A 27,573-nucleotide genomic window follows, 5' to 3' on the forward strand; every position below is an offset into this window, starting at 1 on the left:
ATCCTCAGCACCTGGAGCCAACACGCTCCAATCAATTGCGCCATGGTTGCAGGAAGGGAAGAGAGAGGGGGGGAGGGAAGGGGAGGAGAAGCAGACAGTCGCTTCTCCTGTACACCCTGACGGGGAATCGAACCTAGAACTTCCACGTGCTGGGCCAATGCTCTACCACTGAGCCAACCAGGGCCTGAACCTTGTTTCTTTATGTGTTCCTAGCACCAAGGACAGTGCCTCATACATTAATAATTATTTGTTGAAGGAGAATGGATGGAGGAGAATACTTTTCTTCTTGATAACTCTTACTCATTTTTCAAGGACCAAGGTCAGATGTTGTATCTTCCAGGTTGACCTACAGGCAAATCTAATTTATCTTTGGATCCCTAGGGCCTAGATTGGGACCTGGTACATGGTTCATCTATCATAGATGTTTGTTTGTCAAATCATAATAAACTCTTGGCCAGCAGTTGTACTCGTTGAAATTGAGTAATGGGTATAATGAGGATTCATTACACTGCTCTGTCTCCTTTTGTATATATTTAAAATTTTCCATAACAAAAACTGTTTTAAAAAAATAAAAACTTAAAACATTTATAGTCACTGGAAGTCAAGTGAAAGTGTTGTAAATGACATGGTTGGGCAAACCAGTAGATGGTGGTGTCACTCACTGGGATGGATGAAGTGGTGCTGCATCCAGTCCAGTGCACGTGCACATGTGCCCAAGGTATCTTAGGGAGGGTTCCTTTTTTTACCCTGGTGAAAGTTCTTAGAAGGTCAATATCAGGGATGAAAGAATGAATTTCGATTTGAACACCTTTAGTTTTAATTACCTTGAGGGCATCTCCAGTCAGTTGTGCAGTAGTTAGCAGCCACAATAAATTAAAACCTTTGCCTTAAAGCAATGAGCCATGAGAGGGTTTCTGGCTGGTAAACATTTCTCCTCATGATTCTTGATGGCCTCTGGGACTCTGATCTAACCACTCGGAACTATCCCACTATCTATTCTAGGGAGTCTGCAGCAACTATTGTGCTCCATCATTACTTCCTTCACATTTTTCACCCACAGTCTCCCCTTCTTTACCTTTTTTTAATTTCTACCGGGGAGCGATGTAGTGACATTGGCGAGGCCTTGGTGTCACAGCTCTATGTTCAGCAGCAGGTAGAGTGTCAAGAAATACCTGGTTCCAGGCTGCTTTTACCATCTTGCGACTGCAGCCAAGTCGCTTTACCTTTCTGAATCTCAACATCTGCCTCTGTAAATGAAGATAACAATAGTGGCGACTTCACCGGGCTGACGCGAGGGGGAATGTACTCAAAGGATTTAACAGAGAGCCTGGCACAGTGGAAGCGGTCAATCAATACGAGCCATTATTATCGCCCGCGCTGCGTCCCCGTCGGCTCTTCACCAGGACGTCAGGAGCGCTGCCGCAAGAGCGGAGCGGACTGCCTCCACCGAGCCGTCCCCGCGCGGCCGCAGCCCGGCCCCGCCACAGCCGCCCCGCTCCAACCTGGTGGGTGCGTCGCCCCGCGGGGGTGCGGGGCAAGAAGGGGTCCGGGCCTCGGGTGGAGAGCGGCGCCGGGCTGGGCAGGGGCGGGCAGAGGCGGGGTTGCGCTCTGGGACCCGGGAGCCGCGTGCAGGGATGGTGGCTGGCGAGGGCCTGGGGCCGTGGGCTCACCCAGGCCAGAGGGTCGCGTTGGGTGGGAACCCCGCTCCCCTAGGGCTGCCCGAGGAGCTCGCGCTCGCGTGCCCGGCCCAAAATGGCGCCCCGCCCCCCGCTCGCGCGCGTCCCCGCCCCGCGCGCGCCCCCGCCGCTCCAGGCGCAGCCCCGCGGCCCGCGCGCTCCTGGGCGGGGGATGTTGTGATGGAGAAGCCGCCGCGAAGCCCAAGACCCGCAGCTTGAGCCACCTTCGCCACCTGGGCCTGGGGCCTCCCCGCGCAGGTAGGAGCTGCCCCGGCCCGGGCCTAGCGCCGGCGGCCAGATCCCGACCCCCGCCGGCTCGCGGACACCGCAGCCCCTTTCCCACGGCGGCCCAGGTCCCCCGGCCAGGCCCCATCCTTGCGGGCAATCCCTTCACCGTGCACATTCCCACCATCTCCCGTTCTCCTCTTGTAGACTGCACCTTGGTCCTCACATTGTCCCTCCCCGACCTTTACCTCCTGCCCCTCCTGGAAGAATTGGGGGCGATTATAGGGGACGCAGAGCGAGGGGCGGTGGGGGATGGGGAGTGGGGGGAGGGGAGGTCAAGGGCTGGGAAGGGGACGTAGGGTGAGGTGGGCAGAGGCCGCAGGTTTTCCTGCAGGGTCCCAGGCCTGGAATCTGTCAAGCCGCATTCTGTCGCCCTCAGCAACTGAGAAGTGTTGTTCTGGGGCCGGCTGTGTCCCCAGCTCAGCCGGGAGGCCTAGCATTCACAGCGCACTCGTTAGAAGCGGTTTTCCCACCGCCAGTTCAGAGGTTATTCCAAAGCTATTTTGAATCTGCCTGTGCTTGCTTGCTTGCTTTCTTTTCTTTCCTCCTTTCTTTCCTCCTTTCTTTTCTCCTTTCCTTCTTCCTTCCTTCCTTCCTTCCTTCCTTCCTTCCTTCCTTCCTTCCTTCCTTCCTTCCTTCCTTCCTTCCTTCCTTCCTTCCTTCCTTCCTTCCTTCCTTCCTCCCTTCCTCCCTCCCTCCCTCCCTCCCTCCCTCCCTCCCTCCCTCCCCTCTTCTTTTATTATTTGCATTCCTAGACCCTCTAGCATAGCTCCAGCTCTCTATTTTTCAAAACCAAAACCTTGTCTACACTGGTTGTGTTCATTTTCTTCCCATTCATTCTGAAAACTGCTTCATTGGGTCTTCTGTCTCTCACACCCACTGCAACTGTTCTATCCAAGGTCACTGGAGATCTCCATGAGACCAACTCCAGTGGACACTTTCCTGTTATCTGCCTTTACCTTTTTGTAGTATTTAGTGCTGTGTGTCAGTTGTCCTTGAAGCATTTTCCTGGTTTCTCTCCTGGCATCGCCTGCTGCTTCTCAATCTCAGGTGTTACCTCTTTCCTCTTCCCTTACATGTTGGTAAGGTTCTTAGTTCTGTCCTGAGCTATTTTCTCTCATTCTTCACTTTCTCCTTGGGTATTTTATTCATTCCCAAGGCTTCACACACACACACACATGCTGGTGATCCCCACATTTACGTGTCTGTCCTAGACCTCTTTCCTGAACTGTAGAATCAATGTCCACTTCCCACACCATGTCCCCTTAGGAACTCACAGGAATTCCAAACCTGCCCATCCACACTGAATTCATTATCTTTCCTGTGTTCCCTCTCAACCCTTCTTCTAAGTCTGTTGTTCCTTTTAACTCAGAAATGGCTACTTTCCAATCAGTTGCCCAGGCTAGAGTTCTGGGCAACATTCTAGATTAACCTTTACTCCCTCATCTTCTCCGTCTAATGTCACTAAGTTCTGTCACATCCATTTCCTAAATATTTTTCAAAACTATTTGTTTCATTCCATCTCCACTACTACCAAACTTAAACTAGGTAATAACCCTTTTTTTTTTTGTCTTGACTGCTCTAATAATGTACCTCCCTTTAACTTTTCTCAATACAGTGTGATCCTTTTAAAAAAACAAAGCAAAACAAAACCTCTAGCTGGTCATTTGTTCATTCAACAAATATTCTTTGAGCACCTAATATCCTGTATTAGGCACTGAAGGTATAATTATGAGCAGAATAGACTGGGGTCTTGTCCCACGGAGCTGACAATCTAGAGGGAGGGATCAGATGAGAATAAAATTACTAATGTAATAAATACCATGAAGGAAAAAGGTGGATGCTGCAGTGGGAACACACAAGAGCACAAGCTAAAGTGGTTTGAGCGTTTGGGAGAGAGGCTCAAGGAAGGCTTTTCTGAGAACATGACATTTGAACTGAGATGTAAAGAATGAGGGAGAGTTAGGCTGAGAGGGTCTGGGAAGCAGGTTCTAGGCAGATGGGAAGTCATATGCAAACACCTTGTGGGACAACGTGATGGTTCTGAGGAATCAGTGATGGCCAGTGAGGCTGGAGCGCAGAGTGTTAAAGCTGGAGAGGAAGCAGGCCAAGCAGGATAATTGAGACCATGGTACAAAATTTGGTCTTAAGGTCTTTGCTGATGATATAGATTGTTGATGGGAGTGGATGTGGAGCATAGACCAAATCTAGAAATGTTTTTGGAGAGAAAATTGTCATTACCTGGGGATGAATTGTATATGCAGAGTGAGGGAGAAGGCGGTGTCAAGGACGGTACCACTGCTCTGGTTTGCACAACAAGATAGTTGGTCATATTATTCTACAGGCCAGGATCCTAAAAGAGGACCATTTAGGGGATGGGCAAGAGAAACATGAGTGAGCATGTTAGTTTGGGAGGCTTTGAGACATCCAAGTGGAGATAGTGAGTAGAAAGTAATATATACATGTCTGGATCTCAGATGAGGGGTCCGATGAAGGTGTAAATTTGGAAGGTATTCGTGTGTAGGTGGTAAGTGAAACTAGGGGCATGAATGAATACCTATATTGAATAGCAGGTGAGAAAGACAAAAGGGTATAAGAATAAGCCATGAACATCTCCAGCTGGTAGAGGAAGATGAGCCAGCAAAGGAGTCTAAGAAGCTACCAGACAGAAACTAGAGTAGGAAGAAAACCAAGAGATGTAGCATATAGAAGCCATGGATGAAAGTTGGGTGCGAGGCCATGGTGTCAAATGTGCAGAGAATAGCCCAGATGAGGACTGTGAGTGCCTTTGGATTAATGACATAGGAATCAGGTTGACCTTGGTAAGAGCTGTTACTGAGGTGTGTTGGGAAAGGAAGCAAGTTTGAAAAGCATTGAGAAGTGAGTGTGAGGTGAGGACATTTCATAGGTGGGGGGATGTGTGAAAGGAAGAGAGCAGCAAGTGGTGCTGCAGGAGGGGTGTTGGGTCAAAAAAGATTGGTATTTAAGTTGGGAGATAATGGATCTCATTGAGAAGGAGAGGTTGATTATATAGGAAAAAAAATGGATAGTGATGTAAAATTCCTGGAAAGTCATGAAAGGAAGGATCCAGATGATAGGTGAAGCAGCTGGTTTTAGGAAGGAGAGAAAGGATAGGTCCTGAAGTCAGCAAGTTTGTATGTTTGTGGACATTCTTGAGTGATGGCTTACATTCCTGAGTGAGTTAGGAGTTGGTGGTCATCTTCGTAGAGGGCGGGGGTAGTCCAGGGCGTGGTCAAAGGAGAATTGTGTTCTTGTCTTAGCTGAAAAGTCCCCTCCTCAGGAAGGTCTTTGCTGATGTCTAGACTAGACATCAGGCTCCTGTAGTGCCCTGTTCTTCTCCCATCATAATATTCAATCATTTATTCAACAAATAGGGAGTGCTTTTAGGTATCATGTACTAGTCTAGATATTGGCATCACATTGCATTGTAACGAGTTCAATAACTGATTCAACACCATACTGTGAGGTCCATTGGGGAAGAACCATTTCTTTATTATTCATCACTTTCCCCCATGCCATGCACAGTGCCTGGCATATGGTAAGCTGCCAGATTAGATGATTCTTGACCTTGAGCAGGATTCCCTCCCCTGACTCCTCCCATGGTAGGGGGGCCAATTTTAGTTCTGCTCTGAATTTCCTGCCCACCCCCCTGCCTTGAGCCAGAATCCATTTGGCTCTTTTCATCTTTTTTTTCCTTTTCATTTTTCTGAAGCTGGAAACGGGGAGGCAGTCAGACTCCCGCATGCGCCTGACCGGGATCCACCCGGCATGCCCACCAGGGGGCGATGTTCTGTTGCATCCAGAGCCATTCTAGCGCCTGAGGCAGAGGCCACAGAGCCATCCCCAGCGCCTGGGCCATCTTTGCTCCAATGGAGCCTTGGCTGCGGGAGGGGAAGAGAGAGACAGAGAGGAAGGAGAGGGGGAGGGGTGGAGAAGCAGATGGGCGCTTCTCCTGTGTGCCCTGGCCGGGAATTGAACCCGGGACTCCTGCACGCCAGGCCGACACTTTACCACTGAGCCAACCGGCCGGGGCCTTTTTTCATCTTTTGAGGGGCTCTGGGTGTGGGTAACCCTACTGAGAGGGGCGATGTTGGATTGTGCCTCTTCTGGAAGATACTGGGCAGCTGGTCATCCTTTGATCTTAAAAGCAGTGTGATCACCATCACCTTACAACTTCCTGTTCCTCCCCCAGTACTTTCTGCCCTGGTGACCAGAGATGGACAGGGCTGCCTTGAAGTGAGCCTGATTCTTCGCTGTCCCAGCCTCACAGTGCATATGCCCTTCCCAGATCACATTTCCAAGTGCTAAGGAGTCTGGTTCCAGCCTGACCTCTGCAGAACCTGGCTCCATACATCCCTGCTTCAGGGGAGGGCTCGTCATGAGCTTGCCGGAGCCACAGATCTTCCACTTCCTGACACTCGTGGAGATGCCACTCTCGAACAGCTTAACAGCGAGGATGGTGATTGAAGCTAAATCCCTCCCTCCCTTTCCCCTAGATCTCAGTCTGCACCTGTCTACACCCCAGGCCCATCTTACTTTCTTCTCAGGGCCCTTTATATTTCTCCAGCACCCTCTCTACACTCCCGTTGCCCATCCTCAGCCCATGGGGCCACACGAGCCTGTCTTAGCATCTCTTCCCAGTGAGTTTCAAGCTTCCTAGTTCCTCTCACCGCATCTGTCCCATCCATCCCCCCTTCCTTCCATGCTGAGGGCCCACTCTGTGGCAGATGCAAGGTGCACTTTTATTGTTAGTGGGAACGTGAAGTTGAGCAAGACATGGTCTCTGATGTCCTTCTAGAATCCAGTACTGGGTATCGTGAGACAGAAAAGAGGAATGAATGGTCACTTGAGGGTGGGGAGAGGGGATTGAACAGGAAAGACGGACTGCTTAGGAACTGTGACCACTAAACCAAGTTTTGAAACATGAAGCAGAAGTTCCCGCAAGAGGAGAAAGAATTCTAAGCTGAGGGCACACAAAGAGCCAGCACTGTGAGAGTGACTGTTCCAGGGGCTGGAGAATAAGGTGTGAAGAAGGCAGGAAGGCGGAGGAGGTCCCAGAAGTCACTGGGATTGGCTCGGGAGGCTCTTGGTGTCCTGTTAATGAGCGTGGATGTTATCTTAAAGGTAGTGGTGAGCCATCTAATTTTTCGAATTGGGGAATTACACAATCTGGTTTCCATTTGTGGAAGAATACTGTGATTTTGGGTAGAAGCAGATCTGTTAATTTTTCTCAGATGTGCCAGTGACCACAGATTTTCTCGTTGCCCAGGTGGAGCCATGAGTGGACCAACAGTTACACTCAGCAGGCCAGCACACACTGCTCCATGTCCTATGAGCTGTTTTTCATTAATAAATGGAATGCCTGCACAGCGTTGTGCTAGGGGCTGAGGAGCTAGAAGGGACAGAAAGGCGAGCCATGGCTCCTTCCTTAGGGCCACCACACTGGAGAGATGGCAGAGCCCTGCTTGGCAGCATAGAGCACCTCACTGCAATCTCTCTTCAGAGCTGAGAGCCACACTGAGGCAGCAGAGAGAACTAGGGCAGGGGTCAGGGAGCAAAGGAACTTAGTGGGGAACAGGGAGACAGAATTCTCAGATGAGAAATTAAGAAGAAAGAACTGTGCAGTGGGAGTCAGAGAGAAGGGGCATTTGGAGGGCAGTCAGTGAGGGAGAGTTGTGCGAGGGGCAGGGCAGGTAGGAAGAGAGAACCTGAGTGAGGGTACTGGGGAAGGGGAGAGTAATATGGTAGGGGCTGTCTGCGAGGCTCAGGATGAGACAGAATTGGGAAGTGGCCGGTCAGGGAGCTCGAACTGGGATGTGGGAATCCAGTGGGGGTCCAGTGAGCGAGCACCTTACAGTGGGGGTCGGGGAAGGAGAGTAGCCCAGTACTGGGAGGTCAGGAAGAAGGGGAGGATGAAAGAGGGTTTGGGGAAGTCACTGACACGACTGGACTGGAAGGATATGTGGGTGGAGAATGTGATCCACCAAGGGCTGGTGAGGAGAGGAGGGGACTGAGGGGACAGGATGGGTGGGCTGTCACTGTGGAACTGGAGGCTCCCTCAGCTGAAGGGCAGGTGGAATTTGGTTGGGGCACCATGGGCGCTGGTTGAGACACAGTAATGTGATCAAAGTGTGTTTTCTGAGACTGGCAGAGGAGATTCTAAACTGGGGCCTGGAGGAGATGGGAGGACGCATTTCACGTTAATGCCGCAACTGTTTATTTTTTTTTAATTTTTAAATTTATTTTTTTGGTGGCAGAGACAGAGAGAGTCAGAGAGAGGGATAGATAGGGACAGACAGAAGGAAGGGAGAGAGATGAGAAACATCAATTCTTCGTTGCAGTTCCTTAGTTGTTCATTGATTGATTTCTCATATGTGCCTTGACGGGGGGCTGTAGCAGACCAAGTGACTCCTTGCTCGAGCCAGAGACCTTGAGCTCAAGCTGGTGAGCCTTGCTCAAACCAGATGAGCCTGTGCTCAAGCTGGCAACCTCGGGGTCTTGAACCTGGGTCCTCCACATCCCAGTCCGACGCTCTATTCACTGCGCCACCGCCTGGTCAGGCACCGCAACTGTTTATTGAGTAGTTCTTCGGTGCCAGGACTGTGTTAAGCTCTAGGAATACTGCATTAAACAAAAGACAAAATTCTCACCACATGAGACTGAAATTATTGTAATGAAGAGACAATGATTTTAAAAAATGAATAATAATCATAATAAGAATAATAGCTTGTCAGATGTTGTTAGGTGCTAGGGAGGATTTGGGGATTTCTGAAAGGCGGCATGGTGGCCTGTAGTTTTCAAAGGGTATTTAGGAAGATTTCACTGAGAAGGGGACATTGCACAGAGACTTGAAGGATTGGAGGGTCCAGGCCAAAGGCTCCTGGCATGACCCAGGCTTGGGTTATTGTACAGGCTGACAGAGGAACTGGTGCCCAAAATGAGACACTTTATAGAACAAGGTAGCTTTAACTGTTCAAACAAGCATGAATTGAAGCTGAAGGCCCTTTGTGACCTGCCTTTCCAGGGCCCTGCCCTGAGCGCTGGGTCTGCAGGTTTTTCTCTTCTGTCCTCACGGTCCCTAGTAGTGGGTGGGCTTGGGGGCTGGCTGAACCCAGCCATTTATGATGATAGCAGCACAGCCTGGGGGCTCAGTGGCGGGACTGTGGATAGCAGTGTGACAGGAGGAAGGGGGCAGTCAGTGTCTAGCGTCCAGAACACATGAGCCAGACCCACGCCGGCTGTGTCCCTGCCACAATAAGCCCCAGTATGATGAGCTGGGGGTGGGGATGCACAGAGAGCCATTGTGTGAAGGCTCTGCTGTTGGGGTTGAGGGAAGAGCAGGAGTTGGCTGCGCTCTCCCAGGAAGCTCGGGATTTGGGGATGGGTAGACTGTGGGCCTGGGCTTAGCCTGCAATTGGGGTGGTGTGATAGGGGACAGTAGTTAAGCTCAGCCATTTTTATGGGAAAATAGCTCATAGGACATGGAGTGGTGAGTGCTGGCCTGCTGAGTGTAAGGCAGATGAGGAGGTTCAGGGCGCAGCCCTGGGGCAGAAGCGGGGGTGCTGCTCTCTGACCTGGAGGCTAAATACGGTCTTCCTTTCCCCCCCAACCCTCACCCGCTGCCCTGCAGGATCTGTCAAGGCTATGTCTGTTCCATCATCGTTGAGCCAGTCGGCCATTAACGCCAACAGCCACGGAGGCCCCGCCCTGAGCCTTCCCCTGCCCCTGCACGCTGCCCACAACCAGCTGCTCAACGCCAAGCTGCAGGCCACGGCCGTGGGACCCAAAGACTTGCGCAGTGCCATGGGGGAGGGTGGTGGGCCTGAGCCAGGCCCTGCCAATGCCAAGTGGTTAAAGGAGGGCCAGAACCAGCTCCGGCGGGCTGCCACAGCCCACCGTGACCAGAACAGAAATGTGACCTTGACCCTGGCAGAGGAGGCCAGCCAGGAGCCAGTGATGGCACCCTTGGGCCCGAAAGGCCTGATGCACCTGTACTCTGAGCTGGAGCTCTCTGCCCACAATGCAGCCAACCGAGGGCTCCGAGGACCTGGCCTGATCATCAGCACCCAGGACCAGGGGCCAGATGAGGGAGAGGAGAAGGCGGCAGGGGAGGCCGAGGAAGATGATGAGGAAGAGGACGAGGAAGAGGAGGAGGACTTGTCTTCTCCTCCAGGGCTGCCTGAGCCCCTGGAGGGTGTGGAGGTGCCCCCTGGACCCCAGGCCCTTGCAGATGGCCCCCGGGAGCACAGCAAGAGTGCCAGCCTCCTGTTTGGCATGCGGAACAGTGCAGCCAGCGACGAGGACTCAAGCTGGGCCACCTTATCCCAGGGCAGCCCCTCCTATGGCTCCCCGGAGGACACAGGTACCTTGTGGAGGTTGACACAGGGAATGTGGGAGGGCTTGAGGGCAGAGGGCATGCTTCTCCTTATGGAGGCCAGGGTCAGCCTGGACGGGGTCTCAGAGCAGTCCTCAGTCCTCAGCAGGCCATGCTCATGTTTTCCTGAGGAAACCATTCCTTCCTTCAGAGAGTGCTTGAACAAGTTAATCAGTCCATCTGCCATGCATACCCTGGTGGAGAGTGGTCTAGGTCTATTTATGGGGCATTGACCGGATACTGGCCCTGTGCTCAGCACTGTTGTATTTAATCTTCACAGTGCTGGTGAGGTAGATACTATTATGCCCATATTATGGATGACAGAAAAGAAGCCTAGAGAGATTTAGTAGCTTTCCCCAAATCACAGAGAGTCTGGGGTCACAGTAGAATTGAGCTCTAAACCAGGTCTGAATCCAGTCCTGAGCTCTGGACCCTGTTAGCCTGACTTTGATGCACACAAAGCCACGGGGCCTCGGGCCAGATTTTAACAGGCCAGGTCTAGAGGGAGCAGCTGCACCCCCCCCCCCGGGTCTGTTTGGAAAGACTGGGGAGTATTGTGTGCAGCACACGGGGCATTGCAGGGAGCCTGTTTTAAATCCTTTGTATCAGGAATAGGGTATTTGTTAAAAGTTAGGAAGCAAAGGAAGAATAAACATGCTTCTTTGGGTTGAGGTAAAGAATAGATATTCAGACTTCAAAGATTGATCATTAAATGTCCCTTTTAAGTAAGTTGAGTCTCCACATTTGCTGGTATCATGTAGAGATGCAGACAGAGCTGAGAGCACAGGGAAGAGATAATGGACTGTAGCTGAGTGTTTGGTGGATGGGAGTAAAAGGAAAGATTCGGAAAGACTTCCCTACACCAGGCGGCAGTTACTAGTGGGGGGATTCAAATAACTGAACTGGTTTTCTGCCCTAATGACTCTTAAGTATTAAAAAAATGATATACCAAGCCTGACCTGTGGTGGTGCAGTGGGTAAAGCGTCGACCTGGAACACTGAGGTCGCCGGTTCAAAACCCTGGGCTTGCCTAGTCAAGGCACATATGGGAGTTGATGCTTTCTTCTCCTCCCCCTTTCTCCCTCCCCCTTTCTCCCTCCCTCCCTCCCTCCCTCCCTCCCTCTCTCTCGCGCTCGCTCTCTCTCTCTCTCTCCTCTCTCTAAAATGAATAAATAAAATTAAAAAAAAAGTTGGTAAAATTAAAAAAAATACTAAGATCCTTTTAACATCCTCCTAATACTAAGATCTTCTCAAAAAATGATATACCAAAAGGTAGTTTATTATTCATGCATTTAATACTTAAATACAAACAATAAATGAGGTACACAAAACTAGATTATAAGAGTTTTAAAATATTAATGAAAAAATAGTAAATAATACCTGACAAAAACCAATAAAACTGTTATTTAAGGTATTTCCATATTGCTCCTTGGTTGGAGTCCTCACTTGCAATTTTTTTCACCTATGGACGGAATGAACATTGCAATGGGCACTTAGAATACGCTGTTGCAAACATGAACGTTAAAAAAGAGTAAGGAATGTGAATTTGTGATTTCCACATTGAGTGGCTGCCCAGGCACCCACCTTAGAGAGAACCCTAATTACAAGTGCCATGTTAACAACCGGTTTGCTGCACTCAACAAAAAATTAGGTATTGGTTCTGCTGAACCAGTGCAAACCAGCTGAATTCCACCACTGCCTAGACCCCAAACTGTGGAAACTTTGTAGAGAGCATGTGGTTCAGATAAGCCAAGGGCAGCACCCTGTCCCCTTTCAAAACTCTTATTATGAACACTTTCAAATATATATAGAGAGAATAGAATAACAAACCTGATTTACCTGTGACCCAGTTTCAATGATTATCAACACCTGGCTAATCTTACTGCATCTATACCCCCACCTATATCTGGGCCCCAGCCTAGGTTATTTTGAAGCAAACATTTTTATCCATAAATGTTTGCCCATACATTTCTAAGGGATAAAACTCATAAAATTCACAATACCATTGTTATATCTACAAAAATTTAACAATTTTTTTTTTGAGAGAGAGAGAGATGAGAAGCATCAACTTGTAGTTGCGACACCTCAGTTGTTCATTGATTGCTTTCTCATGTGTGCCTTGACCAGGGGGCTCTAGCTGAGCCATTGACCCCCTTGCTCGAGCCAGTTACCTTGGGCTCAAGCCAGCAACCTTGGACTTCAAGTCAGCAACCTTTGGGCTCAAGCCAGTGATCATGGGGTCATGTCTGTGATCCCACGCTCAATCCAGGGACGCAGCACTCAAGCTGGTGAGCCTGCACTCAAGCTGACATCCTCAGGGTTTCAAACCTAGGACATCAGTGTCCTAAGAGGATGGTCTGTCCACTGTGCCACCACCAGTGTGCCTAGGGGACTTCAGCTGAGCTAGTGATCCCTTGCTCAAGCCAGTGACCTTGGAGTCAAGCCAGCAACCTTGGGCTTTAAGCCAGTGACCTTTGGGCTCAACCCAGCGACCATGGGGTCATGTTGATGGACTCAACGTTCAAGCCAGTGACCCCATGCTCAAGCTGGTGAGCCCGTGCTCAAGTTGAATGAGCCCGGACTCAAGCCGACAACCTTGGGGTTTTGGACCTGGGTCCTCTGCATCCCAGGTCGACTCTCTATCCACTGTGCCACCTCCTACTTAGGTTATTTAGACCTTTTGATGATTGATATGTCTCTTAAAGTTTTTTTTTTTTAATCTATCTGTTATCTCTTCATGTCTTTGTCTTTTTTGGTTTTGTTTAGTGAGAGAGCAAGGGCGAGAGAGAGAGAGAGACAGACAGACAGACAGACAGGAACATCGATCTGTTCCTGTAAGTGTCCTGACAGGGGATCAAACCAGTAACCTCTGTGCTTTGGGATGATGCTCTGACCAACCGAGCTGTCTGGTCAGGGCTCTCTGTCTTTATTTTTGCTTGCAGTTGTTTTGAAATTGAAGCCACGGTGGTGTGTGCCCTAGGGTTTCTATGGTCGATCTGCACGTTCTTTCTTTTTTTTTTTTTTTTTAAATTTTATTTATTTATTTATTTTTTACAGAGACAGAGAGAGAGTCAGAGAGAGGGATAGACAGGGACAGACAGAGAGGAACGGAGAGAGATGAGAAGCATCAGTCATTAGTTTTTCATTGCGCATTGCAACACCTTAGTTGTTCATTGATTGCTCTCTCATACATGCCTGGACCGCAGGCCTTCAGCAGACCGAGTAACCCCTTGCTGGAGCCAGCGACCTTGGGTTCAAGCTGGTGGGCTTTTCCTTAAATCAGATGAGCCCGCGCTCAAGCTAGCAACCTCGGGGTCTTGAACCTGGGTCCTCTACATCCCAGTCCGACGCTCTATCCACTGCGCTACCGCCTGGTCAGGCATGTACGTTCTTTCTTTTTTTTTTTTTTTTTCATTTTTTTTTTTTTTTTTTTTCATTTTTCTGAAGCTGGAAACAGGGAGAGACAGTCAGACAGACTCCCGCATGCGCCCGACCGGGATCCACCCGGCACGCCCACCATGGGGCTACGCTCTGCCCACCAGGGGGCGATGCTCTGCCCATCCTGGGTGTCGCCATGTTGCGACCAGAGCCACTCTAGCGCCTGAGGCAGAGGCCACAGAGCCATCCCCAGCGCCCGGGCCATCTTTGCTCCAATGGAGCCTTGGCTGCGGGAGGGGAAGAGAGAGACAGAGAGGAAAGCGCGGCGGAGGGGTGGAGAAGCAAATGGGCGCTTCTCCTGTGTGCCCTGGCCGGGAATCGAACCCGGGTCCTCCGCACGCTAGGCCGACGCTCTACTGCACGTTCTTTCTTCATGGTGGGCGGAACATGTTCCCCTTTCCCAGAATTTCCTGGTAGTGAGTTCTAGAGCCTTGATTCGATTCTGATTTGAGTTTTTGCATTTTGCTTTTGAAAGAACACTTTATAGGTGGTATTGAGTCCTTCTATTAAAGGCAAAGTCTGATTGTTTCTCTTTTGTGTGCTGTTAGTGGCCTTTGATGTCATTGCCTAGACCCCCTTTGGAGAGAACAGCTGCTCTTCCAGTCCAGCTCGCTATTTATAGGGTTGGCTTTGGGAAAATGTAGTCTCGGTGGAGCCAGTTCATCTAACTTTTCAAGGGAAATTGAAAACTAGCTATTGATGTGAACTATCCCAATTCCTAAATGCGAGCAATCAATTCTGTTTTTCAAAATAACATCTTGCAGGCCACACAAAATCTGTCTGAGGATTGCACCAGTCTGCAGATGGCTACTTTGCAACCTCTGCCTTAGGAGTCTAAGTTAGAGGCCAAATAAAGGAGGCCCTGGTTGCTCAGGGGCTCTTGGGGTCCCTACTGTGGTGGCCACACCTGCGGGAGTGAGACGGTGGAACTGCTGGAGAACTGGGAAGGAATGCCAGCATAGGCAGTGACCTTAGCAAGGACATGGGCCTGGCAGGAAGATGGTCAAGGGGCTGTGTCTCATGGAGGCTGTGGAAATTTAGTGTGGCAGTGTGAGGCCAGCCTAGGGGAGGGCTTCCTCTTTTGTGATTGTGTTACTATAACCACGAAGGGAATAGGGGAGGTCTAGTCTATTGTAGGAATGGGCTAGGATTGAGCAAAAGTTATTATTTCCTTCCCACTTTAGGATCTCCAGAAAGTTGTTGATGGAGTGCATAAGTGAATGAATGAATGAATGAATGAATGAATGAATGAATACACTTGACTACCAGTGTGGTGTTCATACGCTGCCAGGCCTTGTCCTAAAGGCTGGGAATGGGGGGCAGGTGTTCCTGCACTCATGGCCCTCCCAGTGTAGTGAGGAAACAGAAGTACACAGGCAGTTAGAATCAGCCTCATGTGCTCGGGGAGGGGGCAGGTGCTGGGGGGTCGTTTAGTGCTGCCTGTGTGCAGGACGGGCCTGTGTGCATGCTTTGGGTCAGGGGTTAGGTTAATTTTGAAAAATGATCTTTTTATTGATGCCTGAAGGAGGAGTTGGTAATAGGCAGGTGAGGATAAAGGGGAAAGAGGCTGAGCTTGGAGAGGATGAGGGGCATACCCCAAGCAGGGGGAGAGAGAAGAGGGGCTGGGGATGGTCAGAGGTAAGGCTGAGAGGCAGGTGGCTGGGGTGCTTGACAGCACACAAATCCTGTGGGCGAATTTGGATTCCATCCTGAGGGCAAGGAGAAGACAATTAAGAGTATTAAACTGGAGAATAAATTCCTTAGTTGAGCATTTCAGAACAATCAATCAAGCTGTGATGTGCAGCCCAGACTGGAGGAGACTAGATTAGCGGGAGACCAATGTGAAGCTGTGGCAATGACCCAGGTAAGGAATACTGGTAGCCTGGGTTCTGGTAGTGACTTAGAGGTAGGTAGTGCCGGAGGAGAGGTGCCAAGCTCCAGAAGGGCCTCCCAGATGGTCAGAGCAGGAGAGTGGCCCCTGCAGGACTGACTGGAAGGAAGAAGCTCTTTGAAGCAGGAAGGTAAAGGCTAACAGGGATGGCAGATGGACTGGTGTGTATGAGTCAGTCAGAAGATGGTGAATTGGTCCCCAGATTCAAGAAATGTATGACCTTCATGAAGAAGTGTGTGGCTGTGGAGGGCATGGCTGTCCTGGGTTTGCTGTTCTTGGAAGGTATGGCAATTGAGCCTGGAAGACAGTGAAAGGTGTGTGGGGAAGAGCAGCATTTTAATTCCGTAGGGCCTGAGGTGAGGTGGGGGTGAGGGGAGAAGAGGTGGTTATGGCTGCCTAGAAGCCTGGATGGGCAGAAGGAACCGCTCTTCTGTGGGCTCACTTTATTCGGAAGGTGGAGGTAGTAAGGCACCTGCCCAAATAACTTACCTCAGGTGTGCAGCCACCTTGGTGTAACCACGCCCACTCCCAGCCCCTCTGTGCCTGGTTGCTCAGCAGCCCGGATCTGGGGATTGCCTGTCTCTCCGTGCTGCCTCTTGGACCAGTCAGGATTCCTGGTTTCCCTGGTAACGCAAAGCACGTCAGCAGTCTGGGCGCTCCCGGCTGATCCTTGAGCTGCAGTTGCCGAGGAGACGCTGCAGCCTAGCTGGGCCCTGGCAGGTGAGGGGGGTGGTACTGGGAAGCCCTAAGCCCAGCCTCAAGCTTGCTGGGGTCCATGCCCTCAAGCCCCACTCTCAGACTCAAACTGCTGGGCAGGTTCCGGGGAGGCGAGGCATCCCTGGGAGCCTTAAAGCCACACCCGATTGTTCTGAGAGCTCCAGGCTGGCAGTGCCCCAGGTGGCTGGGGTATTCCCTAGGGGCTGAGCCTCCTTGTGTCCTTAAGACAGGGCTTGACTGTGGCACTGAGGTGACCACTATGGGGTGAGGTGGCATGGAGATTCGGGATTGGGGGTGGGGGAGCCAGGATTAGAAAGAGATGTGAACAGGAAGGGCTGGGGTCTCCTGAGCACCGTTCATCCTCACCCTAAGGAGATATCCCTTTCATGGTGGTCCCAGCCCCTCCCTAGTGAGCTCCAGGCGGAGGAGGATCTTTCCTGGCAGGCGTTCTGCCCTGGAGAGAAGGGGGCGGAATGGGCTTTTCTCTGCAGCCTAGCACCAGGCTGTGAGCCCATCTGGCTGGGCTGGAGGGGCTGAGGAGGGAGGGTGGAGCAGGAGAGGCTGGGAACGAGCGCCATGTTCTCCCAGGACTTTTTCCTGGCCATCATCCTGCAGGACAGCAGCCCAGGTGAGGGAAGGCATGGGGCTGGACACGATGTGGGGCGGGGCTGGTAGGGAGGGCAGAGGCGGAGAAGGCAGGAGCTGGGCTGTAGGACTGGGCTGGTATTGTCGGCCGGAGGAGGAGGGCTGTATGTCACAGGTGTGCTGTCTGCGAGCATGTGCACAAAATGTCTGCCTGCATCTGTAGGGGTCAGGATGTGAACATCTGTAGTATCTGTCCACACATGGCAGAGGTTGATGTATGTTGTGTGTCTGAGAATGAATTCACTGTGTGGTACCTGCATGTGTTGTGGGTCGTTGTGGGTTTGGTTTCTGTACTTGTGTGTGGCTGGGGTTGGTATATAGCTGTGTGTATGTACACCTCTCTGTATGCCTCTATGTATGGTGTCTGCATTAGTGAATGGCTGGAGTTGGTGTGTGTGTTTACCCATTTTCTGTGTATATATACCCTTGTGTTTGTGGTGATTGCATAGGTGTGTAGTAAGGCTTGTATGTCTATGTGCATATGTGTATGCAAGAGCTGGTGTGTGTGTATGCACCTGAGATACGGATATGTATGACAGGAGGTCATTTGGGGTCACCTAACCTCCCTTCTCTCTGCCTTCCTCCTCCCTTATATGTAGCCACGTTAGCCAGGAGCAGGGCCCAGGAGGGGACCTGAGCCATGTTTCCTGCTGTTGTCCCCCTATGTTGTGACTCCAGACTGCAGGTTCTAGGAGGAAGCAGGGCCCATACTGGAGCCCTTCCCCACACCTTCTTCTCCACCATGGGGTCTTAGGCAGGGGACTGGGCATAAGCACCTGCTGTCACCTTGTTGAGTGGGCAGACTCTCACCAAGCCTCCACCTCTCAGATTCCTTCTGGAACCCCAACGCCTTCGAGACGGATTCCGACCTGCCGGCTGGATGGATGAGAGTTCAGGACACCTCAGGGACCTACTACTGGCATATCCCAACAGGGACCACCCAGTGGGAGCCCCCTGGCCGGGCCTCCCCCTCCCAGGGGAGCAGCCCCCGAGAGGAGTCCCAGGTGAGGTTCACAGGCTTATTGTGTTTTAACTGGGGTGCAGGGGTGGTACTGCTGGAACAGGACAAGCTGCCCACTCACTGCTCCTGTCTCCCCGCCCAGCTCACCTGGACAGGCTTTGCCCACGGAGAGGGCTTTGAGGATGGAGAGTTTTGGAAGGTGAGTGGGGGGGACTGCTCCACAATGGGGGAGCTGCAGAAGAGGCGTGATTTTGTCCTGATTCCTCTCCCCTTTTCCCAAGGATGAACCCAGTGAGGAGGCCCCAATGGATTTGGGATCAAAGGATCCTGAGGAGGGGACATTGCCTTTCCTGGCTCGGAGCCTGAGGTGAGTGGGAAGGCATGACGCAGTGGGCTGGCAGTGGGATGGGTTTATTTGGAAGGGGCCTTGGGACAGGTCCATGTTTGAGGGCCTGTCCCAAGTGTTACCATCTGCCTCCAGCCCAGAACCATTGCCCCAAGAAGAGGAGAAGCTGCCCCAAAGGAATGCCAGCCCAGGGCTCAAGGTTTGTTCATGACCAGTGCCCATTCCCCAGGCTGGTGCCCTCTGTGTGCATGAGAGCCCTTCTTCATGTTGTGTTCTGGGGGCATTTCTGGGGGGCATCTCCACAGGTCCTGCGTTAGGAGCTCTTCCAGTCTCAGCACAGACCCCTGTGTGTGAGCTGGGGCATGTCAGTTTTTAATTCAGCCAGCCCAGTGGCCTGACAGGGCCCCTTCTGACTTGGCTCAGATGCTTCCTTGTACTAGCAGGGGTCTCCTCTGAGATCACCACCCTTCCCGCCAACCATATCCTGTTTGGGGAGCAGCTCAGTCTTAGCTTAGAACACCCAGCCACCACGTTCTGAGTCAGGGACTCCTCTGGTCTCAGCCAGTCTCCCAATGTCCTGGGTTGGGGGCTCTCTTCCGGTTGCAACTCAGACCCTCTACTTCCCAACCCCTCTTCTGTGTCTGGCAGTGTTTTGCCGTGCGCTCCCTAGGCTGGGTGGAGATGACCGAGGAGGAGCTGGCCCCCGGACGCAGCAGCGTGGCCGTCAACAATTGCATCCGTCAGCTCTGCTACCACAAAAACAATCTGCATGACCCCATGTCTGGGGGCTGGGGGGAGGTGAGGGCCCAGGCCAGCGGGGTGTGGTGCGGTGGAGAAGGGAGGGGACTGGGAGAGATGAGGGGCTGAGCTGCCCAGGCAGGGCGGGGGAAGGAGGTGTGGACTCACTCCAGGTAAGCCCAGTGAGATGGATGCCTGACCCAGCGGGACTTTGGGACATGTTTGTCTAACCTGGATGGGGAATGATAGAAGGAATAAGTGATAACAGGTGTGACCTCTACTCAGTGCAGCCTCAGGTGGGTGGTCTGACACCGAAGCCAGGGTGCCAGGGCAGTGGCTGACTTCTGAGCTGGAGGTGGCAGAGCTCAGCCCCTTCCCGGCTGGGCACCAGTGAGGGCCTGCTTCTTGGGTCTGCAGGGGAAGGATCTACTGCTGCAGTTGGAGGACGAGACGCTGAAGCTGGTGGAGCCGCAGACTCAGGCCCTGCTGCATGCTCAGCCCATCGTCAGCATTCGCGTTTGGGGCGTCGGGCGGGACAGTGGAAGGTGGGCGCTGGGCCTGGGGTCCTGGGGGGAGGCTCATCCAGCAGCCAGACCGGGACCCTCCTCCCTAACTCTGTTCTTTGCCTCTCTTGTGCTGCCGGACCCAGAGAGAGGTACTATGCCTATTTACCTGCTTCCTCCTCCCACATCTGGACCTAATGCTGAAGCACCCAAGTTCCCCTATTCTGCCCTGCCCCTTCCTTCCTGCTGAGCTTGCCCATCCTCCCGACCTCGGCATGCTTGCCTGTCCACCCACACGACACCATCTGAGGGCAGAAGCCCCAGAGGAGGGGGTGGTGGGGTGGGGATGAGGCTCAGCACTGGAGAGCACTGGGAGACACTGAGGTGCCCCTCCCCCACAGGGACTTTGCCTACGTAGCTCGTGATAAGCTGACCCAGATGCTCAAGTGCCACGTGTTTCGCTGTGAGGCACCCGCCAAGAACATCGCCACCAGCCTGCATGAGATCTGCTCTAAGGCACGACCCCGACTGCTCCCTGGATTAGTGCCACCTTTGCTCCTCAAGGGTGTGGGTGGGGTCACTCAGAGGTGGTGGGGGCTCCAGGGCAAAAAAGCCCTAAAAGACCCTCCTTCGCTCCTCCTTCTTCTCTGCCCTTCCTCAGATCATGGCCGAACGGCGCAATGCCCGCTGCTTGGTAAATGGACTCTCCCTGGACCACTCTAAACTTGTGGATGTCCCTTTCCAAGGTCAGTGTCACAGCCCGTCCACATCCGGTTCAGCTTTGTTGGCAAAGGTGGGGTGACCAAAAGAGAGACGAGCTACTGGACAGACATGATGGAAAAATGGGCACTAAATTCTTTGGATCAAATAAGTGGAGGGACTTTGGTTCAAGTGAGAAAAGGGGAAAGGGTAGAGGTGGGGCCTTGGCTGGAATGTCCAGCCATGCCCTGGTAGTGGGGACTAGGAGTGAGTGAGCAAGATCTGCTACCACCAGTGATCCTCCTCTTCTTTCCCAGTGGAATTCCCAGCACCTAAGAATGAGTTGGTGCAGAAGTTCCAAGTCTATTACCTGGGAAATGTGCCTGTTGCTAAACCTGTTGGTATGTATGTTCTCCTTCACTCAGGGACCACCACCTCGGCCCCAAAGCTCTGCCCCCACCCTCTGCATCCCAGTGCCTCTTTTACCAGACCTTCCTTTTGCTTGATGCTACAGAGTGCTTCAGAATGCATCCCACTTCTTGTACCTCTGTCCCAGGTGCACCCTGTGTCCTGCCTGTGACAGGAGTTAGCATGCCTTCACTGAGTGCGAACCAGTGAGCCATGAACCAAACACAGGAAGACCCAGTTTTTTTTTCGTTTTTTTTTTAAGAGAAAGAAAGACAGGAAGGGAGAGAGGAGAAGCATGAACTTGTGCCACTTTAGTTCATTGATTGCTTCTCATACGTGCCTTGCCTGGAGGAGGGGGGTGGTACTCAAGTCAAGCCAGTGACTCTTGCTCAAGCCGGCAACCTCTGGGTTCAAGCCAGCGACCACAGGATCACGTCGATGACCCCGCACTCAAGCTGGCGAGCCTCCGCTCGTTCTGGCGACCTCAGTGTTTCGAACCTGGGATCTCAGCATCCCAGGTCAACACTCTATTCACTGTGCACCACTGGTCAGGTGAGACCCACTCTTGAATTCTACAGAGAGGCTTTGATTGGGTTGAGAGGCAGGTGTTATAGATGACTGGAGATACCAGGCAGTAACTGGGAGCTGGTCTTGATATTATAGCACCAACTAGGGACTGTGGGCATCAGATGAAGTAGTGAGCATAACTGTCATGTACTTTACTGTCACCTGTAAAGTACTTCTTTATATATTATGTCATTTAATTTTTGAATACCCTATGAGGTTGTGCTTATGATAATTCCCATTTTATACATAAGGAAACTCAGGACAGAGACTATCTGGTTTACTCTTATATTTTCAGTTCATTCACAGTACCTGCTATTTTGTTCATTCACTTAGCAAATACCTGTAAAGCATAACCTGTGCCAGGTCCTGGGAGGACAATGATCTTAGTTCTGCTTTCATGAAGGTTACAGTAGAAAAAACAGGAACTAATTAAATAATCATACAAATAAATGTACAAATTGAGTCACTCATTGATAGAAAGTAGCGAGATGCTATGAAACTGTCTCGCAGAGGAAGCTCATTTAGTCCAGAGAGTCAGAAAAGACTTACTTGAGAAGGTGACAGTTGAACTGAGATAAAAAAAAAATGAAGACAGCCCTGGCCGGTTGGCTCAGTGGTAGAGCGTCGGCCTGGTGTGCGGAAGTCCTGGGTTCGATTCCGGCCAGGGCACACAGGAGAAGCGCCCATCTGTTTCTCCACCCCTCCCCCTCTCCTTCCTCTCTGTCTCTCTCTTCCCCTCCCGCAGCTGAGGCTCCATTGGAGCAAAGATGGCCCAGGCGCTGGGGATGGCTCCTTGGCCTCTGCCCCAGGCGCTGGAGTGGCTCTGGTCGCAGCAGAGCGACTCCCCGGAGGGGCAGAGCATCGCCCCCTGGTGGGCAGAGCGTTGCCCCCTGGTGGGCGTGCCGGGTGGATCCCGGTCGGGCGCATGCGGGAGTCTGTCTGACTGTCTCTCCCCATTTCCAGCTTCAGAAAAAATACAAAAAAAGAAAAAAAAATGAAGACGCGTTAATGTGGTAAAGTGGGATGGAGGAAGGAGGAAGGCAGGGGAGCTCGTTCAGGCATAGTAAACAGTGTATGTGAGGACCCAGAGTAGAAGGCACTTTGTACTTCAAAGGCAGTCATGCCAGATGAGGCTGGGCACTGGGCAGTGGTCAGACCATGCGGAACCTCACAGGCCATGCTAACAATTTGTTCATCCTAAGAGCAGCAAGTCCATGTGGAAGAGTTTTCAGGAGAGCTCTCGGGGTAATCAGGTGTGAATTTTATAAAGCTTACTTTGGCTATACCATATCATGGAGAGTGTGCAGTGGATGGAGATAGATGTAGAGAACTCAGGAAGATCTTGCGGTAGTGGTGGCCAGTGTGGAGAGTGTTTTGAATTTTGTTGGAACCGAGGAGTGTGTCTATTCAAGAGATATTTAGAAAGGTGACAAAAAAGAGAGAGATTTAGATAATTGAAATCAGAAGGCCTTGGTGATTGAATGTGGGATGAGGGACAGAGCCATGAAGGGTGGCTCCTGGCTTCCTGGCTTTTGACCTGTCATTCTCTAAAGGTAGACACTGGAAGAGGCCAGTTTTGGTATGGTGATTGTGAGTTCAGTTGTAAACGTGCAGAGTTTGAGGTGCCTTGGGGAAGCTGAGGGGCAAACTCAGGTAGGCAGCTGGGCTCACAGAGGCAAGGTCTGGGTGAGAGATACAGATGTGGCCATCATTGGGCTACAGAGGTAATCAAGCCATGAGTGTGGAGAAGACTGACCCCAGAAAGTAGGCAGCCTGCAATGAAAAGGGAAATGAAGCTAGGCCCAGCCTTGAGGCCCTGCAGCATTTAATGGATGGTGGAAGGGGATGAGGCTGCCAGGAATAATGAGAGCACAAGGGGAGAGTTCAGATGGAAAAAGATCTCTTCAAGAAGTGGTTTGCTGTCATGTCGAAAGATACTTAGGAAGACAACAGCAATGTTTGGCGAATGATAAACAAATAAATGCATGAGTGAATGAGACTTGCCTCAGATAGCCAGGACTACAGCCCTGGTCATCTTCAGTTCTTTCCTGTTCCCTTCAAACCATGCTGACTTCAGTGACCAGCACGATATAATTAATAAGAGAACCCGTCTTAGAAAGGGGTAGGGATTGAGCTGGAGTTCAAAGAAAGGCCGAGTTTGCAGAGGAGTGGCTATTCTGGTTCGATCTAATAGCACTGCTGCAAATGTGGAGCTGGAGATGAGGAAAGTACGCTGAGGGAGCAGGAAGGAGGCTGGGCTGACCCCTGCACCTTTTCTCAGTTCCTCCTCCCTCCCACCCTCAGCGTCAGTTATTACCTCGACTCCATATCCGTCTGCACCTTGCACAGGTTCTCCCTACACTTAACCGCGTGTCTGCAGCCCGTGACTGCCCTCTGTTGCCCATCAGCTCAGAGGGTCTGCTCTGTTCAAGTCAGGCCTTTCACAGCGGTAGGCTCGAAGCTCACTTCTTGCTTTGCCTGCTGCTATCTTTTAGCTTACAAGAGTTTAACAGTGGCCCCTGCTGAAGCTGCAATATTCATTCACTCAACAAATGACCACTGACTGCCTGCTTTGTTCCAGACACTATTCTGGGTTCTTGGTATACATTAATGAGCAAAACTGACATTCTTGCCTTCAAGTAGCTGCCACTCTAACCAGGAAAGACAGACAATAAAATAAGATATATAGTATGTTAGAAGGCAACAACTAACATGAAAAAAAAAATGCACAGCAGGATAAGGATGGTTGGGAGTGTGGGGCTAGGAGTTAGAGTGTAGGTTTCAGTCCTGAGTTGTCACCAGTGCAGGCTCTCTCTGGGCCCCGTTCTCCACTGCTTCCCTACCTCAGTGCCAGTCCTCCCCACACTCTGAGGCCTGGCCCCGCCCTCACAGCCCTGTCTGCTTCTGTTTTTTTCTTCCCATCTGCTTCTTAAGTAGTTTGATGTCTCACCCACAGCTCATGATGTTTGAGACTTTGTACTGACTGGTCTCAGCGTCATAAGCATCACAGCTTTCTGTGATCTGATCTGGCCCACCCACTCCCGCTTACCCTGACACCCTTCTCGGACTCCCAGGTTACTTGGTTATACCAGTTTGGGTGCACTGGCACATGTTGCATTGAAGGTGACTTGCTCATGCGTTTGGAAATCCTTTAGTAGATAAGCCCTGTGCTAGGATTGGCAACACAGAGATGAATGAAACTTGGTTTTTGTGCCAGTCCAATGTGGAAAAGGTTTTCCAGCACTTACAAGATGTTTTGCTAACAGTTGACGCAGCAACACCCTCTCTGCCCTGCAGCAGGGAAGGCTTCCAGGGAGGGCCTGTGTGAACCCTGAAGGGTGAGAATCAGGAGTTTCTCAGATAGTCAAGGGTGGGGAGGTATATACTCCAGATGGAGGCTCTTCCCTCATGACAGCCTGAGTCCCTCAAGGGCATCCTCTTCTCTCACTTAAAAAAAAAAATGATTTAGAGAAAGAACAAGGGAGAGGAAGAGAGAGAGGGAGAAAGAAAGAAAAAAATGAATTTGTTCTACTTATTTATACAGTCATTGGTTGATTTTTTTTTTTTTTTACAGAGACAGAGAGTCAGAGAGAGGGATAGATAGGGACAGACAGACAGGAATGGAGAGAGATGAGAAGCATCAATCATCAGTTTCTCGTTGTGACACCTTAGTTGTTCATTGATTGCTTTCTCATATGTGCCTTGACCATGGGGCCAAAGCAGACCGAGTAACTAACCCCTTACTCAAGCCAGCGACCTTGGGTGCAAGCTGGTGAGCTTTGCTCAAACCAGATGAGCCGGCGCTCAAGCTGGCGACCTCGGGGTCCTCCGCATCCCAGTCCGATGCTGTATCCACTGCGCCACTGCCTGGTCAGGCTCATTGGTTGATTCTTGTATGCACCCAGACCAGGGATCGAACCCACAACCCTGGCATATCAGGACAATGCTTTAAACAACTGAGCTTCCCAGCCAAGGCTCTCTTCTCTCACTTTGTATTTCCCACCTGCTTTGCAGGGCATTTGCCAAGATAAGATGTTAATAAAGCTCCAGAAGTCATTTGAAGCTCAGGAAGCAGTAAACTATGAGGCTTGACAGCTCAGATGAGGACAGTTTTTGAAGGCCTTGCATGCTTGGGAGTTTGGCCTTGCTCCAGCCAGAGGTAAGATGAGCAAGGCCAACATGAGGGAGGACTTTGGAGGCAGACATTTGTCCTCTGTGCAAAAAGGATCCACGTGGTTTGCTTCTAGTGAGAGCCCAGAGGCCCTGAAAGAGATGAGAGGGGCCACAGAGGCGGGTGCTTTTGCATTGGCATTGCTTACTCTTACCACTCCACTGCAAGGGTGAAAACACCTAGCTCACACAGCCAGCCCTACAGTGCTGCCGGAACTGGAGCCTGGGCCTCCACCCTGCCACGCGCTGCTGTCTGGGTTCTCCGCTGAGTGCAAGCAGAAGTGGAGGAATCCGTTGTTTTCAAGGGAAAGTTGATTGATGTAAAAGCCGGGAACCTTGGGTTTCTTGGCCTTTGAGCACATTGTAGAAATTATGAAGTGCAACTAAGATTTTAACAGCCCTTCTAGTTCTGGAAAGCAGAAATACAGAGTAGCGGTGGGAAAAGGCCTGGCTGAGACCCCGAGCTCTGGAAGCAGGCTGCTTGTGTTCAGATCCCCATTCCTGCAGGTGACCTAGGGTTTATTACCTTGTTATTACCTAGGGTTTATTACCTACCTTGTTTTTATAAGCTTTCTTATCTGTAAAAGGATGATAAGAACCTGTTGTGAGATTACCTTGAGGCACTTAATGATTTAACACAGTGTGACACAAGAGTAAACATTTCCTCAAATGTGTATTTAAAAAAATCCAAGGTAGGGTGTTGGGAGAGGACTGACCTGAGGAGCTGATTTGGGAGGCGTGTGAAGCACAAGGTCTGAATGTGGGTGAGGGATACGGGAGGTCAGTTCATTTAGGAGGCTGGCAGAAGAGGCAGAGTTAGTGCAGAAGACCAAGCCTAGGACGCAAGATGGAAGAAACCGGGAAAGTGGCAAGTCACAAGCCGAGGAGGAAAGCACCAAGGAAGGGACACCTGTGTGGGGCTGTAGGCTGGGGAGGTGGGGATGGAGCAAAGGCCCCAGGTTTGACTGGGCAGAGCTGGAAAGTCTAGGGTAGATCAGGTGTGTCCTCTTCCCCATCTCCTGTGGTGCCATGTTTGTGTCCTTATCTTCTAGGGGTAGATGTAATAAATGGGGCCCTGGAGTCAGTTCTGTCCTCCAGTAGCCGTGAGCAGTGGACCCCAAGTCATGTCAGTGTGGCCCCTGCCACCCTCACCATCTTGCATCAGCAGGTAAAGTCCTGGGGTGGCAGAAGGCATGGTAGTGCTTTACCAGGGAGGGGAGGAGATTGAAGGCAAGAGTTGCCAATAAGATGCATGTGCCCAGTGGAACAGTCTGGCTGTCCCTTTCTATAACTGGGTTCCCTCCCTCCAGACAGAGGCGGTGCTGGGGGAGTGTCGGGTGCGCTTCCTCTCCTTCCTGGCTGTGGGCAGAGACGTCCACACGTTTGCATTCATCATGGCTGCCGGCCCAGCCTCCTTCTGCTGCCACATGTTTTGGTGTGAGCCTAACGCTGCCAGTCTCTCAGAAGCTGTGCAGGCTGCGTGCATGGTAAGCGTGTCGGGTGGTGGGCTGGTGACATCAACCCCAGGCCGGGTAGGCTGGAGAGTGACTGCCCCACTGTCTCTGCAGCTTCGCTACCAGAAGTGTCTCGATGCCCGCTCCCAGGCCTCCACCTCTTGTCTCCCAGCGCCCCCTGCTGAATCCGTTGCCCGGCGTGTAGGGTGGACTGTCCGCAGGGGTGTTCAGTCGCTATGGGGCTCCCTCAAGCCCAAACGCCTGGGGGCCCATACCCCCTGAAGTCCTCAGTTCCCCCTCCACCTGCTTGCATTGGACCCCAGGGAACTCAAAAGTGTGGGGCTGGGAGGGGCCCTAGAGGCTATTCTTAGGTCTCAGCCCCATCCTCTCCTAACTGCCCTTCCTCAGTAGCTGGGTTCTCTGTCTAGGGGCTGGGGAGGGAGACACCTAATCCCTTCAAGGAGGTAACTACTGGATTGATGATGAACAGGAAGCAAGGCCAGCCCCGCCCTCTCCATCCCCACATTTCAGGTGGAGTGAGAGGAATTCTAAGCCAGGCCCCATCTTTGTAGGGTCCAGCAGGGGCAGAAGGAGGGGACCAGTCCAGATGTGGATTCCCTCCCCTCTGCTCCATGGCACCTCTGCTGTACTGGTATCACTAATAAAGTCTGTCTGCCCTGC

General features: G+C 51.6%; 1 protein-coding gene across 2 annotated transcripts; it reads left to right on the forward strand.

Moving 5' to 3' along the window:
* Positions 1–1,794: 1,794 nt before the first annotated feature.
* Positions 1,795–27,573, forward strand: APBB1 (amyloid beta precursor protein binding family B member 1). Of its 2 annotated transcripts, XM_066366579.1 has the most exons (14): positions 1,795–1,934; positions 9,613–10,344; positions 17,875–18,050; positions 18,150–18,206; positions 18,289–18,374; positions 18,489–18,552; positions 19,002–19,151; positions 19,509–19,636; positions 19,996–20,110; positions 20,256–20,340; positions 20,611–20,694; positions 26,491–26,606; positions 26,749–26,925; positions 27,007–27,573. In XM_066366579.1, exons 2-14 carry the CDS (start codon positions 9,627–9,629, stop codon positions 27,172–27,174), a joined length of 2,124 nt encoding a protein of 707 aa, XP_066222676.1. In that variant the 5' UTR covers positions 1,795–1,934; positions 9,613–9,626; the 3' UTR covers positions 27,175–27,573. The 2 variants fall into 2 exon arrangements, with proteins under 2 accessions (XP_066222676.1, XP_066222684.1); XM_066366587.1 differs by lacking the exons at positions 1,795–1,934; positions 9,613–10,344 and adding an exon at positions 16,769–17,029.

This window comes from Saccopteryx leptura, chromosome 1 (assembly GCF_036850995.1).
Source record: "Saccopteryx leptura isolate mSacLep1 chromosome 1, mSacLep1_pri_phased_curated, whole genome shotgun sequence".
Lineage (NCBI taxonomy): Eukaryota > Metazoa > Chordata > Mammalia > Chiroptera > Emballonuridae > Saccopteryx > Saccopteryx leptura.

Bases quoted from the DNA above. Each gene is read 5' to 3' on its own strand.
- APBB1 (XM_066366579.1), top strand. From the start codon at position 9,627: ATGTCTGTTCCATCATCGTTGAGCCAGTCGGCCATTAACGCCAACAGC. The intron at 20,341-20,610 runs GTCAGTGTCACA...CTTCTTTCCCAG, and splicing joins TGTGGATGTCCCTTTCCAAG to TGGAATTCCCAGCACCTAAG. The intron at 20,695-26,490 runs GTATGTATGTTC...CTTATCTTCTAG, and splicing joins GCCTGTTGCTAAACCTGTTG to GGGTAGATGTAATAAATGGG.